Source organism: Spinacia oleracea, chromosome 3 (assembly GCF_020520425.1).
Source record: "Spinacia oleracea cultivar Varoflay chromosome 3, BTI_SOV_V1, whole genome shotgun sequence".
Taxonomy (NCBI): domain Eukaryota; kingdom Viridiplantae; phylum Streptophyta; class Magnoliopsida; order Caryophyllales; family Amaranthaceae; genus Spinacia; species Spinacia oleracea.
Window position 1 is genome coordinate 30,515,380 of NC_079489.1, and position 14,931 is coordinate 30,530,310.

Here is a 14,931-nt window from a genome sequence, read left to right on the forward strand (position 1 = left end):
TCAGACCAGACCATACCAGATCAGATCAGAAAAAATAAGTTCAGATCAGATCAGGAGAAATAAGGTGAACTAAACAGGGTCTTTTAGTTCACCTTATTTCAAGACCTTATTAATTACTTATTGATTTAATCAGATCAGATCAGAAAAAATAAGTTCAGATCAGATCAGATCAGACCAGACCAAATCATATCAGATCAAACCACATCAGATCAGACCAGATTATTATTATTATTATTATTATTATTATTACTATTATTATTATTTTTTATTATTATTCTTATTATTATTATTATTATTATTATTATTATTATTTGTATATGTTTATATCATTGTTATTATATTTAATATTTTATTACTATTATTGCTTTAATAAAAAAATAACGTTGTGGTCGGTGCAATTAAAATCTATTATTTAAGGCATAAAAAAACATTGACAAAACATTCAAATTCATCATGTCCAAATTAAAACCATTAAGTCCAGATCAGAAACGATATGATCAGGTCATGTCCATATTAGAACTGATTTTTATAGATCAGGACCATTATATATCCAGACCAGAACTAATAGGATCAGATAATATCCAGATCATAACTGATCTGTACAGATCATGTCTAGATAATGTTCAAATCTGCAAAGATCTTGCCTACATCAGAACTGATCCTTACAGAACCAATATGTTCAGATCAAACCGATTTGTACAGATCATGTCCAGATCAGAATCGGTACGTCCAAATTATAAGTGGTCTAGATATCGACTATGTACAGATTATGTTCATATTAGAATTGATCTGCAAAGATCATGACCATATCAGAATTGATTTGTACAGATTATGACCAGATCAGAACTGGTCTGTACAGATCATGACCAGATCAGAACTGATCTTCACAGATCATGTCCAGATAAAAAATGATCAGTACAGATCATGTCCAAATCAGAACTGAATTGTACAGATCATGTACAGATCAAAACTGATATGTACAGATCATGTCCAAATTAGAACTGATTTGTAAAAATCATGTCCAGATCAGAACTGATCATGTCTAGATCAAAACTGATCTTACAAATCATGTCCAGATTAGAAACGATCTGTATAGATCATATACAGATCATAATCGATCTATCTAGATCATGTATAGGTCTATCTAATATAAGGAAAGTTAAATCATGAGCAAAGTCAAACAAATAATAACAATATTATAAATTTGTGTAACATTTATTTTACACGTAAGTCGTTTAATATTAATAAATGTAGATTTTTGTTTAAACTTAATTTTGAAGAATCAGATCAGATCAGATCAGAAAAAAAATTCAGATCAGATCAGATCAAAAAAAAATTCAGATCAGATCAGATTAGACCAGACCAGACCAGGTTAGATCAGATCAGGAGAAATAAGGTGAACTAAATAGGGCCTTAATCTAGTTAATCTAATATACATATATAAAGGAGGCATATTTGCTGAACTATTAGAGCGCCACCTAGGATTACTAATGGTTTCGGCCAATGAAAAATAAGATTTCTAATTTATTTTTGAATTAAAAAAATCGAATGCCACGTAGATAATTAATTAGGTGCCACGTAGATATTTAAATTAATCAATTAGTTACTAATATATATACAATTCCATCCAAAATCAAACGCTCTAATAATTAAAAAATAAATCTAAAATAAAATTCATCCAAAATCAAACACTAATCTAAAATAAAATTCAATCCAAAATCAAACATTAATCCAATATTAGAACGCCACGTAGGAAATCTAATGGTTTCGGCCAATGAAAAATAAGACTTCAAAATTATTTTTGAATTAAAAAGTCGAATGCCACGTAGAAAAATAATTAGGTGCCACGTAGATATTTTTATTAATTATTTATTAATATTTCTTATATACAATTTCATTCAAAATCAGACACTATAATAATTAAAAAACAAATCTAAAAAAAAAAAAAAAAACCAATCTAATCTAATATAAATATAGCAGTTAATATATGTAGGAGTTTTATTTTAACATAACAATTTAATAAAAACCGTGCATCGTACGGGCTTAAATCTAGTACTTTATATTTTAAAGAAAGTAAGAAATTTTTTGGAATTTCCCTTTTATTTTTTATTTTTTATTTTTTATTTTTGCATTTTTCTACTGCGAAGTTCGAACACCTTGATAACTAGATCCATCAAAGCCGGTTAACTCGACATGGGAGCGCCAGACTCAGCAACGATCGACAATCCTTGTTCATCAGCAACTCTGCAATCGGTTAGTTCGCCTTCTCTCTTCTCCTAAGTGATGATTATCAGTTTTTTAGATTTTGCCATTGTTTTAATTTTGGTTTTTTGGGAGTTTAAAGAATTACGGAGTAAGATTGAGGTATTATATAGAAATAATTCAATCAATCGCAAAAATTTAGGGTAATTTAGGAACGATTAAGATGTAGTTCATGCATTGAAACATTTTTATGATGATGAAAACTTTGATTGCATTAATCCATTGATCAACATGGTTATAATTTAACTTTGATATTATAAAAAAGAAAAAAACAATATTTTAAATTTATTTGCATTTAATCGGTAATGAATCAGTGACGGTTGAGAATTGAGGAATAAAGTGTAAATTTTTGTCTGAAATTGCTAATTAATAAAAGCAAAAGTCTTGTTAAGAGCGAAAAATGTGATCAATCTGAAGAATTTATTATGTTTTGTAATTGGCCAGGAATTTCTTTCTCTGTATTATCGAAACCTTTGGTTGTCGGTAAGATCTCGGGTTTTTTTTCATCAATAGCAAAATGTAGATGAATGTGTGTAAAATGGTCTGAAACTAACGCATTAAGTTTCATGTATTCTGGCCCGCAAACCACAAGCCATCAAGTAATTTGTAAGCATCAGGTTTAATTAGGAAAATGGCAGCTTGCTCTGTTGGATAATGCTTCCACTATTCATCTAGCTAGACTGAACACTGGAATTCGCCAATGTTAGAAAATATTTTTCACAAATTTTTATTTACAAGTGGTGTACAATAAATATTGTACGCTGGATTAAAGTTAACTCACTTAAAAGTTACCCTCATATATATATGTAAAAGTTCTCTAACTTTTTAGTGATACAAAATTTTCATTTGAATAAAAATTATTTTTTCAAAATCACTAATAATGTATAAAATCAATTATTTAACCCTTCAAAATGTTTATCTATCAACTTTTTTTTTTATAATCTAAAAGTTAATCAAAACATATTAAAAGTTACGAAAAACTTAGGTAAATCCAAAATCTGTTATAGTCTTATAGACTGAGTTAAAGGAACGCCTGAGTTTTAATTCCATGATAGTTACTCTTGTAATTTCAAATTTATCTTGTAGGTAACAGATCCTGTGCTCGTGAATTCTGGTGAGGAGAATTCTGTGGAAATTGAAAACGAGAAGATCATGGGCAATGAATCTGCTGATGAAAGAATCTGTAACCTGTTTAATGTTGATCTGGACAGCACAACAGTAGATTTTGAAGCTGCTGGTATTGAGGAAGTAGAGGAGATGGAGTCTTCAACGCTGAATGGAGACATGGATAACGATATATGTCAAAGTTCAGCTAAAACATACAATGGGGCGGATCCCATAGAGGTAAATGATCTTTTGAAGAATCTTGATATTCCATTGGAAACACCAAGTGCGGGGATGATTTTTTTGAGTGAGGACGATGTTGAAAGATATTATAAAGCATATGGAAAGCAACAAGGGTTTCTAATTGTCCGTGGTGGTAATGGATACCAATGGAAGAATAAAGGTGTCAAGAGGTCTGCAACTTGGACATGCGACTGTGCTGGTTTACCAAGGGTACGTGAACGGGGAAAAAGTACGACTCAGCAAGCATTGACAAGTGCACCACTTGTGAAATCTAAGAAATGTCAATGCCCAGCAAAATTGTATGCTGTGGTTTGTTCTGATGGTAATTGGTTGGTGAAGCATGTTGTGCTGGAGCACATGAACCACACACTAAGCCCAAACAAGTTTGGGTCCACTCCAGATTGTAGGAAATTACCCTCTAATGATGTAAAGCAGAAGTTATTAACGGATATTGAAGGCGGTATTTCTCACGCTCAGCCCTTGGCATTCCTGCTGCCCAAGAGAAATGACATGGACCAAAAGCCATTTGGTAGAGTAATAAATTTGGAGGCTGTCGATGTCTCTGAAGGAGAAAAGATGATGCCATCTCTGCTGAATAAAGAGGTGGATGAAGATATATGCAAAACCTCTGCCAAAGCATGCAATGTGAGGGACACTCTGGAGGTAGATGATCTTTTAAAGAATCTTAATAATACTATGTTGGAACCACCAAGGGTAGGGATGGGATTTTCAAGCGATGAAGAAATTGAAAAATATTATAAAGCATTTGCTAAGCAACAAGGGTTTCAAGCTGTCCGTCATGGTACTGGGTATCACTGGAAGAATAAAGGTGTCAAGAGGGCAGCAACTTGGACATGTGATTGTGCTGGCTTACCAAGAATACAAGATCGACGTAAAATTAAGATTCAACCAACATGTGATAGTGATGTCAGGAAGCTGACAAATGCGCCGCTTATAAAGTCTAAGAAATGTCAATGCCCAGCTAAGCTGTATGCTGTGGTGTGTGCGGATGGAAACTGGATGGTGAAGCATGTCGTGTTGGAGCACAAGAACCACACTCTAAACTCAAGCAAGTCTAGTTGTATTTCAGATCGTAGTAAGATAACCTACCAAGTCAAGCAGAAATTATTAGATGATGTAGAAGCTGGTTTATCACCTGAAAGGACCTTGGTACCGTTGATTCCCCAGAGAAATGTTATGGACCAAATACCAGAAGAAGATTTGTGGAATAATATTGACAGTGAAAGGAGGCTGAATTTCATGAATGGTGATGCTCTTGCACTCCAACAGTTTCTTTTGAGAATGTATCAAGATAAACAGGACTTCTTCCATGCATATCGGCTTGATTGTAATGGTTATTTGAAGGATGTCATGTGGGTGGATGCCAGAAGTAGGGAAGCATATTATGAATTTGGTGATGTTGTTTACTTTGACACCACATGCTTGACAAACGGATATGACTTGCCACTAGCAAGCTTTGTTGGTGTCAACCATCATGGGCAAAGTATATTGCTTGGTTGTGTTCTAGTCTCTCGTGAGGATCTGGAAACATTCAAGTGGGTGTTGAGGACGTGGTTGCGTTGCATGGGTGATCGAGCACCAGGAGGAATAGTCACTCAACAATGTATTCCATTGAAGGAGGCACTGGTTGAAGTGATGCCAGACACTATTCATCGATGGTGTATAGGGCATATTTTATGCCAGGTGCCCCATAAATTTGAAAGGATGTTCCATTATGAGGAATATCACCAGAAGTTGAAGGAGATTGTGTGGGACTCATTGACCCCAGAAGAGTTTGAAAATGGATGGGGTGAACTGATGACTGAATTTGAATTGGAGGGCAATGAATGGCTTGTCGGTTTGTACGAGGAGAGAGAAATGTGGGTACCTGCTTATCTAAATCATATGTTTTGGGCAGGGATGATGACAAAATCTAGGGCTGAAAGCATGAACAAATATTTTGATGGCTATATAGAAAAGAAGACAGGGATATGTGAGTTTCTGGAAAACTATTTTTCCGCAGTAGAGAAGTGGGTACGTGATGAAATGGAGGAGGATGCTACTTGTACACGTAACATGAGATCTCCTGTCACTGATTTTGCTGTTGAATTGTTCTTTCAGAAAGTGTACACTGATGCCAAGTTTGTTGAGGTTCAAAGAGAATGCCAAAGAGTCCTTTACTGTAACGCAATGGAACAAAAACAGTTATCAGAAACAACGATGGAACATGTCATTCAGGACAGAGTGTGGACTGAAATTTTTCCAAACAAGGGTAAAGATGTACCCAGTGAGAGAAAAAATTTGCATCGAGTGACATTTCAGACAGATACTTATGAAGTGAGGTGTGATTGCAAACTGTTTGAGTGCCATGGGATTTTGTGTCGGCACATTATAAGGGTCTTGGACTTGTATAGTGTGCAGAAAGTCCCAGAGAAGTACGTGTTAAGAAGATGGTGTAAGGATGTGAGGAGGAAATACTCCAATATCCAAGTGGCACACCGTGATCCTTTAAACTCAGCACAAATGATTCGTTATGATAAGATGCAACTAGAATTTGATGTTGTTGCTAACCTCGCTATGAAATCAGATGACTTGTGCGCTTCTGTAATGCAAGGAATCCATGAGCTTAAGCGAAAGGTCGAAGAAGCTGATGGTCAGAGGTTAAGCAGGTGCAACACCACTGTCGTATCAGTTGATCATATTGGAAATGATAACGAGAGCATTGTTACCACAAAGAGGAAAGAAATGATCACCAAATATCCTCCTCGTAGGGCGAAAATTTGTCGGTCAAGTGAGATTGTGGAGATGCCTTTAGCTGAGATGAGTGTGCAAAACAAGAGAGCTAGGCCTGAGCAAACTCTTTCCCAGGTTTTATGAACTGCTCTGAATCTTCTGAGGACATACCATCATGCTTATTTATGCCTATATTCTGTGAACGTTAAGATCATAACCTAGGTTTAAAATATTGGAAACTGGTGGTCCTCATTTGATAAAACCAATGAAGCTGTTAATGAGGTAAATAACAAGAATACCTCATATTGATTGGCTTCTGTTTTTATTTTTAATGAACGTTAAGATATACAGAATTGGAGATTTTATATTTAATTTTGTTGATTGCTGCAGTATTAAAATTACTTTAAACAACCTAGTGACTGGTATTCTTTTAAGAGCACTTGGAGGTTTATTACTAGAGACTGAAATCCTTTGTTTGTCTAGAAAGCTTCTGTAGTGTTTCCATGCTATGTGCCATACAAGAGTATATAAATATATTCCCACAAATTTATTTCTGTGGAAGAAATCACAGAATTCATATTAACAGTTTCATAATTTCTGGAATCATAAGTATTTTATCCCGCTGATGTTGTATGGTTCTTTAGTTAATTCCAGTGTAGCTATGCATGGTAACAAAGTAACAAACAGCATTTCTGCTGCTGCAATATGTTTTTAGGCTTTCCTGATTGTTTTTTCTATTTTACATTTGCCTTATTGAAAAGTATCAATGCACATGAAGCAAAATATGATTGTTGTTTGAAAAATACATGAGTACTCCGTATAATTTTAATCAGGTCAAGAAGGATGAGTTTGCTTCATATTAGCTGACATTTTGAAGCAAATCAAGTTGATATTTGAGGCATGAGATTTGAACTGGGGCAAGGCAATGCTAGCATTTTACATTGAGAGCCAATGAGGAACCTGAAGATCTGTTTTTTTTATCTTTTATATTTTATATAACTCTTGGATTGAAGATTTGGGTTTCTATATAAACTGAAGAGTAAATTTGCTATTGCTTAATGAGTTTCTTTTGGATTACTGTAAGTTGGTAACCGGCCATGATTTATTGTTTAAACATGATTATAAGACTATCACTGTTATGGCAGGTATGAAGACGGAATTATATGATGATTTTGTGATGTTGAAGAACCACTTGAATTCCAATCACAATATTTGGCGAAGGGCTAGAAGTTTGCAGATGGTATACTCAGGTAAGCATGTGAATCTAGCATCGATGTAACAATGATAATTAGATCTGTTCTTGTCTGTTGATTGGTATTACCTCGATCTGTCAGGAATTAATGGAGTCATACAGGAGTAGTATTTTAGTATGACTGGAAAAGTAGTCCCTTGTCCTAAAATAGGAGTTATGATTTGTAATTGAATTTTCTAATATGTTGTTAGTCAAATATATTTTAAAGCTGAAGAGATGCTAGCTTGTAGTCTTTCTTACTCTGGAATGTGGATGATATGTTGAATATGGCTGGGTTTATTATCTTAATGCAGATATGCCTAGATGGGTTCTACAAATGGATAATGATGTACACAAAAGCCCTGGAGCTGTGGGCATGGGGATACTTAATGTCAGTCCAAGCTCCAAAAGAAGCCGTGGGAAGCTTGGTTGGGCAGTTGGAAATAACCCGGAATCCTTATGGGTGAAGTGTTAACTGTTAAGTGGGTGCATTTCATTTATATTAAAGGGAAGAGGTGGAATGGGAACTCTCCTCCCAATAGTGTCAGCTGGCCGACTGATACATTTGCAAAGAATATTACTCCGATTGTAGCTGCCAAAACATATGTTACATTACATTATATTAAAACAGACACCGAAAAAATAAATCCAAGGAAATTATTACTTCTTCTAAGGAAATCCAAACCCAATATTTAAACGTAAATATCTCAAAATCCGTATGTTAGAAAAATATAAAAATTTGATATTGTTAAATTATTAAGACGAACAAAATAAGATCTCACATGAATATGTTTTGAAGTACGTATTGGAAATAAATTAGAAGATTCTCTTCAATTGTGAATAGTGTCAAGATTTCAAAAGGGACTAATATTCGAGAACAGAGGGAGTAAACGATTTTGGTAATTTTAGTCAAATACTCCGTATTCATATCAATAATAGAAAATACATTTAATCAACATTTTGGTAAAATCAACATAATAAGCATGTCGGATATTTTGATCAAATTATCATATTAAACATGTAAATACATTACGGAGTAGATGATTAAATGAGTACGTTTAAGAATTATTAATTACGCATTAGCTTTAAAGGATAAATATTTTATAAAAAAGATGGTCAATCACTCGGAAGCACGGTCCGCCTTCTAAATTGCGAACTGCGAATAAAATACTTCCTCCGTTCCTTATGTATTGTACCATGGTTACTTTACTTTTTTTTAAACATACTTTATGATTACAATTTTTCTTAGGTATGAATCACAAAAGTTTTGAATTTTACAAAAATAGAGTCTCTTTTTTCGATAAGGCCCCTAAGAATAGTGGTCAAGACCCAGTTTTAGTGTTATGAATACATTTCGTGTTTTCACAAGTAGTAATAATAACTATTGAAGAGCGAGTAAGAAAGAAAAAGTAAAGGACGTTTTGTTAACGGTTTATATAATAAAGTAAAGATAAGCAAAATGAGTTTTAGGCTAACAAATAGAGACAAGTAAAAAATAAAGGGTATCGAATAAAAAGAAATGAGCGAAAAGGTAAGCATTTATCTTCCACAAAAGGTGATGAAGTTGTGAAGGATGGGTAAGTACTAAGTAGTGAACACTAAACATAAAGTGATGATACATACAAGTCGAAATAGCATGATGTTTACATCCGTACATGTATCATGTATGTATGATGTATAGCTAGTTTTAAGTTGATATACAAAATAAGTAGTCCGTAGTTGAAAGTATGATGAATGATGATAGATATTTGTCGAAATGATGATGAATGGTGCAAATCTTGCACAATAATCTTGCACAGAAGAAGAAGAAGAAGAAGAAGAAGAAGAAGAAGAAGAAGAAAGGAAGGGAAAATGAGTATTATCAACAGTCCTAACTAAGGAAGGACTGGAGCCGCAATTTGACGGGTGTTATAAGACCTGCAATGCCTACATTTCTGCCCGATTATGTGGAAGTTAACTTCTGTTGTATCATTGCAGTCGTTGCATAGAATCCAAACCTACACAAATATAAATACATCTTATCTTTCAATCCCCGTATTTGATCATAATCGACATAAAGCATCATCACTCATGCAAATAACAAATACCAAGTACATATTAAATGTCAACTAGCATTACCTTTTTGCTGCGGTAATCGTCTGGCATGCTGGTTGCTTCAATCTGGGGTTGCAAACAAAAATAATGTCAACTTGCTTTTTATACTGTAATTACATCAAATAAATTAATGGCAAAATTGAGCTACTCAACAAGCTTACCTCCTCATCTAACCTCTTCCAGGTTCTAGACATGTCGATAACTGATTTTGAGCATATAGGACAGCAATACCTGCAAGCATTAAAATGTAAGACCCTTATCAAAAGTACCAAGGACAGTATCACCTTACACTTACAGTCTTACACATCATCATGCTTACTTATCTCGCTTCAGCATCTCTTGACAGCAATCAGAATGCATTGTATGCCCACATATCAAAACAGTCGTGTTCTTCAGAGAGTCAAACAGATACTAATACACAACAGAAGACAATGTCAGATCAATTGTGTTGTGTGTTGTCACATCTACTCAAGCCAAGTAAATTATAAAGTATGATAGACAGACCTCGTAACATATTGGGCAGTGATGATGCATGGAGTTCTCAATACACATATGATTATCACGTAACTCCACTGAATAGCAAGATCCTGGAATCGTTCAAAGAGAATATCAACATGACAGAGAAACAAATTTACCAACTGAATTATTCAAAACATATTGTTATATGCATTCAAGAACAGTCTCCAATTGATAACTGTCTCCAATAAACTCAAGAGATAATTCTAAAGATGGTGTATGTAGTTGGAAGCGAACTGATTGATGCCCCGGTATTTAAATGACATGCAAAACATAGAAACTGTAACATTGACCTTAGTCTAGTACAACCATCTACTACTAATCTGGACAAGATGACCTTGGCCTACCATTAATTTCTCTAAAATGGAAGTTATAATACTGAGTAATACTACTACTACCTTGTTCTGGACATGTTGTATATCCACTTTCACTGACCAACCTAAATTCTTTGCTAAAGCTATTTGATGATCTAGAAACTAAAAAAATCTCAACAATTAGATTTTTGCAATAGGGTATTGGCTATTTGATGATCTAGAAACTAAGACATTTACTTATTGAACATGCAAAAATAAAATTTACTTGTGTACAATTAATCTGTATCACTTACAAAGTATGGGATAATTTGAAACCTAGTTGCATTGAAAATGAAAAACAGAAGACAAGTTTACACCAGACAACTCCAAGGGGAAGGGAAGAAAGCTGAAAATTTTCCTATCAATACACAAGTAAAAAGGGAAAAAAAAAGGAAGAGCCCAAACAAAAAAACAGTCAGTCAGTCAGATCCAAAACATGAACAAGTATGGTCAATAACTGCTTAAGCTCAAGGAATGCAACAACCAACGGCCATAAGCTCTGTAATAGAAACTATTTAGAACTGACATATGGTATGACATAAATTCACTTAAACTATGTTGCCCTACGCCAGAGCCCACATTCTCTTCAAAAATCAACAAGTGGTGTGCCAAAATCAGTTTCCATTAACTATGCTTTCACCAAACCAATAATTGTCTACAGGGAATCTGCTGCACACAAGAAGGTAGCCTTATCCAGCAGATTGGCAGGCATTTGATAGGTTATAAAGTACCAAGTATACAACTTCAACCTTAACTAGTTTAAGACAAACTCAGACATGAAAATAATATATATTCCTAACTAGAGAAGCCACCAATACCACAGAACGAATAACAGATAACATAAGCAGCAATTCAAAAATCAGCATACCACACTTCTTGCAGTGGAAGAAATTTTCACGGCCGCCCACCCTGATTCAAAATTTCCAATTACATTAGTTACAGAGCAAAAGTAATAAAATACATGCTTCCTAAGAAATTCAATACTTGAATTGCACAGAACAAACATGGGAATATGGAAATGCATCTACCTGCAAATCATTAGTTTACATTGCTTTGAGCACCAAAGGACAATTCTGTATAATAAACTAGCCATAAAATTACAGAAAATGAACACAATGCAAATTTACAGTTGCCAACCTACCTACAAATCCCGCAATCATCGCAGTGAAATTGCATTTTATCGACCTGCAAGTATCGAACAGCTAGTCATCAAATGAGATCATCAACTAAGAGAAAGTATGTAAAATTTCATTCTACTGCAGCTGGTTATTCACATATTTTCTAATTGATATCATATAGACATTAAGTAAAACTTTATCCTATTGGTTCAGGACTTAAGCAAGCTACAAATTAGGTATGTATGAGTCAAAATTAAAAAAAATCACATAGAATACACTAACCCAAAATTACTTATCAATAAACCATGATTTCATACTAGTACAACTAAATACTACAAGTACACACTATATGTAAAAAGCTCCAGAAATTATACATCATCATCATAGAACTTGCAAATCTCACAGAAGTACTCCCCCATGTTGACACCGCAATTTGTGCAGACGCGTCCTACCTGATTTCACAGAACAATATCCAAACATCACTCACCAGTCACCATACAACATTATGATACCAAATAGAAGCATAGAAAAAGAAATGCTGAAATGTAGACAATTTGAACAATAACCATTACTTACTGGTTGTTCTGTGTCACATACAGCACAAACAACCTGTAACGAGATCACAGAAGCAAATCAATAATGCAAAACCAGTACTAATATACACACACACAACTCAAAAAAGAGGGATCAACATACTTGCTTAACATCATATCGATCAACATCATGCCGGTCCATCAGCTTGCGCAGCATACTCTAAGAGTTATTCCACAAACAGGTAAAAATGAGCTACATAATAAACAAATCCCCACAAATCCAAACACCATATAATTACACCTAAAGTTTTAAGACCAACAAAAAATCAACAAAGATAAACTCAAGAATTTGGTTCAACACCACTTATCAGAGCTAACTAGTACCGGTTACCGGATCCGAAACTCAAACTATACCCAAAGTTGAATCATCAAAAGACCCAATTTAATTTGACCCGAACCGAAATTGGCAGACTTGAATTGATAATTCTCTACATGAAACCTAACACAATAAAATAAATTGAAAATGAGAAAAGGGGGTGTATTAGTATTACAGTGGCATCATTATGGCAATGGCGACAAGGGAAGATCTCATTGCAACAAGGAGCTCGAATCAAGCACCTTCTTCTGTAATGTTGACATCTACCAAAACAGAAAAATAATGTCGAATTAGATCCTACACTCCAGAGCATGATACTGAAATCATTAAAATAATACAAGTATTTACAGGGTATAACATAGAAATTAGAAGAATTACCCATAACCCATCCTCCCAAAATCTAGGCGTTCATTTGAAAATCCCTCCATTAAATCTGCTAAATATCAAGCAAAACGATAAAAACGAAGGGAAAATTTTCGCCTGATTCAGGGGATGAAGCTGGGTTTTTGTTTTATGTTTTATGTTTTTGTGATTTGGGTTTAACTCAAATCAACCAAAATAGAATAGGGGGTGTGTATATCAAGAACCAATGGACATCCCCCATTAAAATATTCATGAGATTTACAGACAATATACATAAAACAGTTAAAATAATTTGAAATGATTACTATTATATTAATATATTTCATTGAGTTGAGGAGAGAGAGGTAGTGATTGGATAAGATTTGGGCGGGGTGGCAGGTTGCAAGTTGCTAAAATAGGCAAAAAGGAATGGCGCCATAAGAATCTGAGATGTACAGAGCAGTTATTTTGCGGAAAGGGAAAGATCACTGATTTAAGCAACCGTTTTGTGTGACCTTTTAACTTTAACTAACTCATTTGGAGTCAAGCCCAAATAATATCAATATAAATATACTCCCTCCGTCCCTTAATACTCGCACCGATTTGACCGGTGCGGAGTTTAAGACATTTAAATTGACTTATTAGTTTAATGGTGTTAGTTGATAGTGGAGTATTTTTTTAATATAGTTAGTGGGAAATGTGTAAGAGGTTGAGAGTGGTGAGTGGAGGTGTGAATTTTTAAATAATTTTTTGTAGGGAATAGGGTGTAGGTGGGATTAGAAAGTAAGTGTGAGAAATAATATAATATTAGTATAATTTTTCATTTATAGAAGCGGTGCAAGTATTAAGGGACGGCCCGAAAAGGAAAGCGGTGCGAGTATTAAGGGATGGAGGGAGTATAAAGATTTCCATAAATGGTAAGGATTAAGGAAGATACTTTCACTCTTTTGGCTATTTGAGGTTTATTGTTAATTGCAATAATTTGTATTGTTGTTTTTAAATATTGTCTCATATTTTTTTATGAAATTTAATTCAAATTGCTTAAAAGTGTAAGCCAAACTCAGAAATAAGTGTATATCTATATTTATCGTTTACCTAGATTACATATTTATCGTTTATCTAGATTACATACAACAATAATGTAGAAGGAGAGATATGTGAGACCACAAATCAAATAAGGTACAATACAAACAAATAGAGGCATTCATTTATGTTAGAACATCTCCAGTGATCATAAAAATAACTTGCTTGTACAAAATAAAAATATATCAGCAGGTAGTCAACCGCTGGTACATGAATTACGTAAGCAGCTATCAAAATATTGTACCTCAACCAGTGTGACAATTTATAACTTAAAACAATTTAGAAATTTGATGTGGCATACTTAGCTAATAATAGCTAAGCTCACCATTAAAGTTGTTTTTAGGGACTCCTAAATTTAAAAGTGTTGAACTTGGTCACTTTATAATGGGCAGATTTAACGATTCGCTTTTGTTGAGTTGAATAGCGAATTGGTTTACCAAAAAGAAGCACGCATATGACGATAGGCTAAACATTTCTAACGTGCAAGGTGCAATTCAGACAAATCGATTCTTTCGCCAAGTAGCAAGTAATCTGTAATCGTGTGTTCAAATTGCAAGCATGCATATGACATTTCTAACCAGAAGCAACCAACAAATAAAAAATACTTCTTCCATCGATCGTATTACTTCTTTCACTTTTCGTTTCCATTCGCCTTAAAATACTTGTTATATACGAAGTATCATTAATGTAGTAACTCGGGGAATTTCCAGGTCCAAAAACTAGTTTTGATGTTAAATAAAGAATGAAATGAATTCCTCCATGTCCTTCCCCTAACCTTTTATCCAAACATGGGAGCTTGTCCCTTTCCCTTCCTCTCCTTGTCTTGCTATTCAAAGCAAGTGAAACTGATGAAAATATATTAAACTTAAGTCAAGGACCTTATGATATTTGAAACAAGCTCAACAGAAACACGAACATCTTTACCGAACATAAGCACAGCACA

The 14,931-nt window shown here is 34.2% G+C and overlaps 2 protein-coding genes across 6 annotated transcripts; one reads left to right on the plus strand and one right to left on the minus strand.

The window, feature by feature from the left end:
• The first annotated feature begins 2,095 nt into the window (after positions 1–2,095).
• Positions 2,096–8,251, plus strand: LOC110805975 (protein FAR1-RELATED SEQUENCE 6). Of its 4 annotated transcripts, none has more exons than XM_056840051.1 (4): positions 2,096–2,253; positions 3,349–6,624; positions 7,176–7,592; positions 7,888–8,251. In XM_056840051.1, exons 1-2 carry the CDS (start codon positions 2,194–2,196, stop codon positions 6,484–6,486), a joined length of 3,198 nt encoding a protein of 1,065 aa, XP_056696029.1. In that variant the 5' UTR covers positions 2,096–2,193; the 3' UTR covers positions 6,487–6,624; positions 7,176–7,592; positions 7,888–8,251. The 4 variants fall into 4 exon arrangements, with proteins under 4 accessions (XP_056696029.1, XP_021867301.2, XP_021867302.2 ...); XM_022011609.2 differs by having other exon boundaries at positions 7,488–7,592; XM_022011610.2 differs by having other exon boundaries at positions 3,349–6,477; positions 7,488–7,592.
• An 842-nt stretch (positions 8,252–9,093) lies between these two features.
• LOC110805983 (E3 ubiquitin-protein ligase MIEL1) lies at positions 9,094–13,364 on the minus strand. 2 transcript variants are annotated; one of them, XM_056840054.1, is made up of 13 exons: positions 12,942–13,364; positions 12,739–12,826; positions 12,351–12,407; positions 12,231–12,263; positions 12,029–12,106; positions 11,678–11,721; positions 11,405–11,445; positions 10,172–10,254; positions 9,987–10,078; positions 9,829–9,898; positions 9,692–9,733; positions 9,416–9,570; positions 9,094–9,371 (listed from the first exon to the last, which is right to left on the minus strand). In XM_056840054.1, the coding sequence occupies exons 1-12, from the start codon at positions 12,989–12,991 to the stop codon at positions 9,448–9,450; spliced, it is 801 nt and encodes a 266-aa protein (XP_056696032.1). In that variant the 5' UTR covers positions 12,992–13,364; the 3' UTR covers positions 9,094–9,371; positions 9,416–9,447. The 2 variants fall into 2 exon arrangements, with proteins under 2 accessions (XP_056696032.1, XP_021867309.1); XM_022011617.2 differs by having other exon boundaries at positions 9,094–9,570; positions 12,942–13,363.
• Positions 13,365–14,931: the final 1,567 nt, after the last annotated feature.

Bases quoted from the DNA above. Each gene is read 5' to 3' on its own strand.
- LOC110805983 (XM_056840054.1), bottom strand. From the start codon at position 12,991: ATGGAGGGATTTTCAAATGAACGCCTAGATTTTGGGAGGATGGGTTAT. The intron at 12,827-12,941 runs GTAATTCTTCTA...CTGTTTTGGTAG, and splicing joins TTTGGGAGGATGGGTTATGG to ATGTCAACATTACAGAAGAA. The intron at 11,446-11,677 runs GTAGGTTGGCAA...ATTTTGAATCAG, and splicing joins GATGATTGCGGGATTTGTAG to GGTGGGCGGCCGTGAAAATT.
- LOC110805975 (XM_056840051.1), top strand. From the start codon at position 2,194: ATGGGAGCGCCAGACTCAGCAACGATCGACAATCCTTGTTCATCAGCA. The intron at 2,254-3,348 runs GTTAGTTCGCCT...TTTATCTTGTAG, and splicing joins CATCAGCAACTCTGCAATCG to GTAACAGATCCTGTGCTCGT.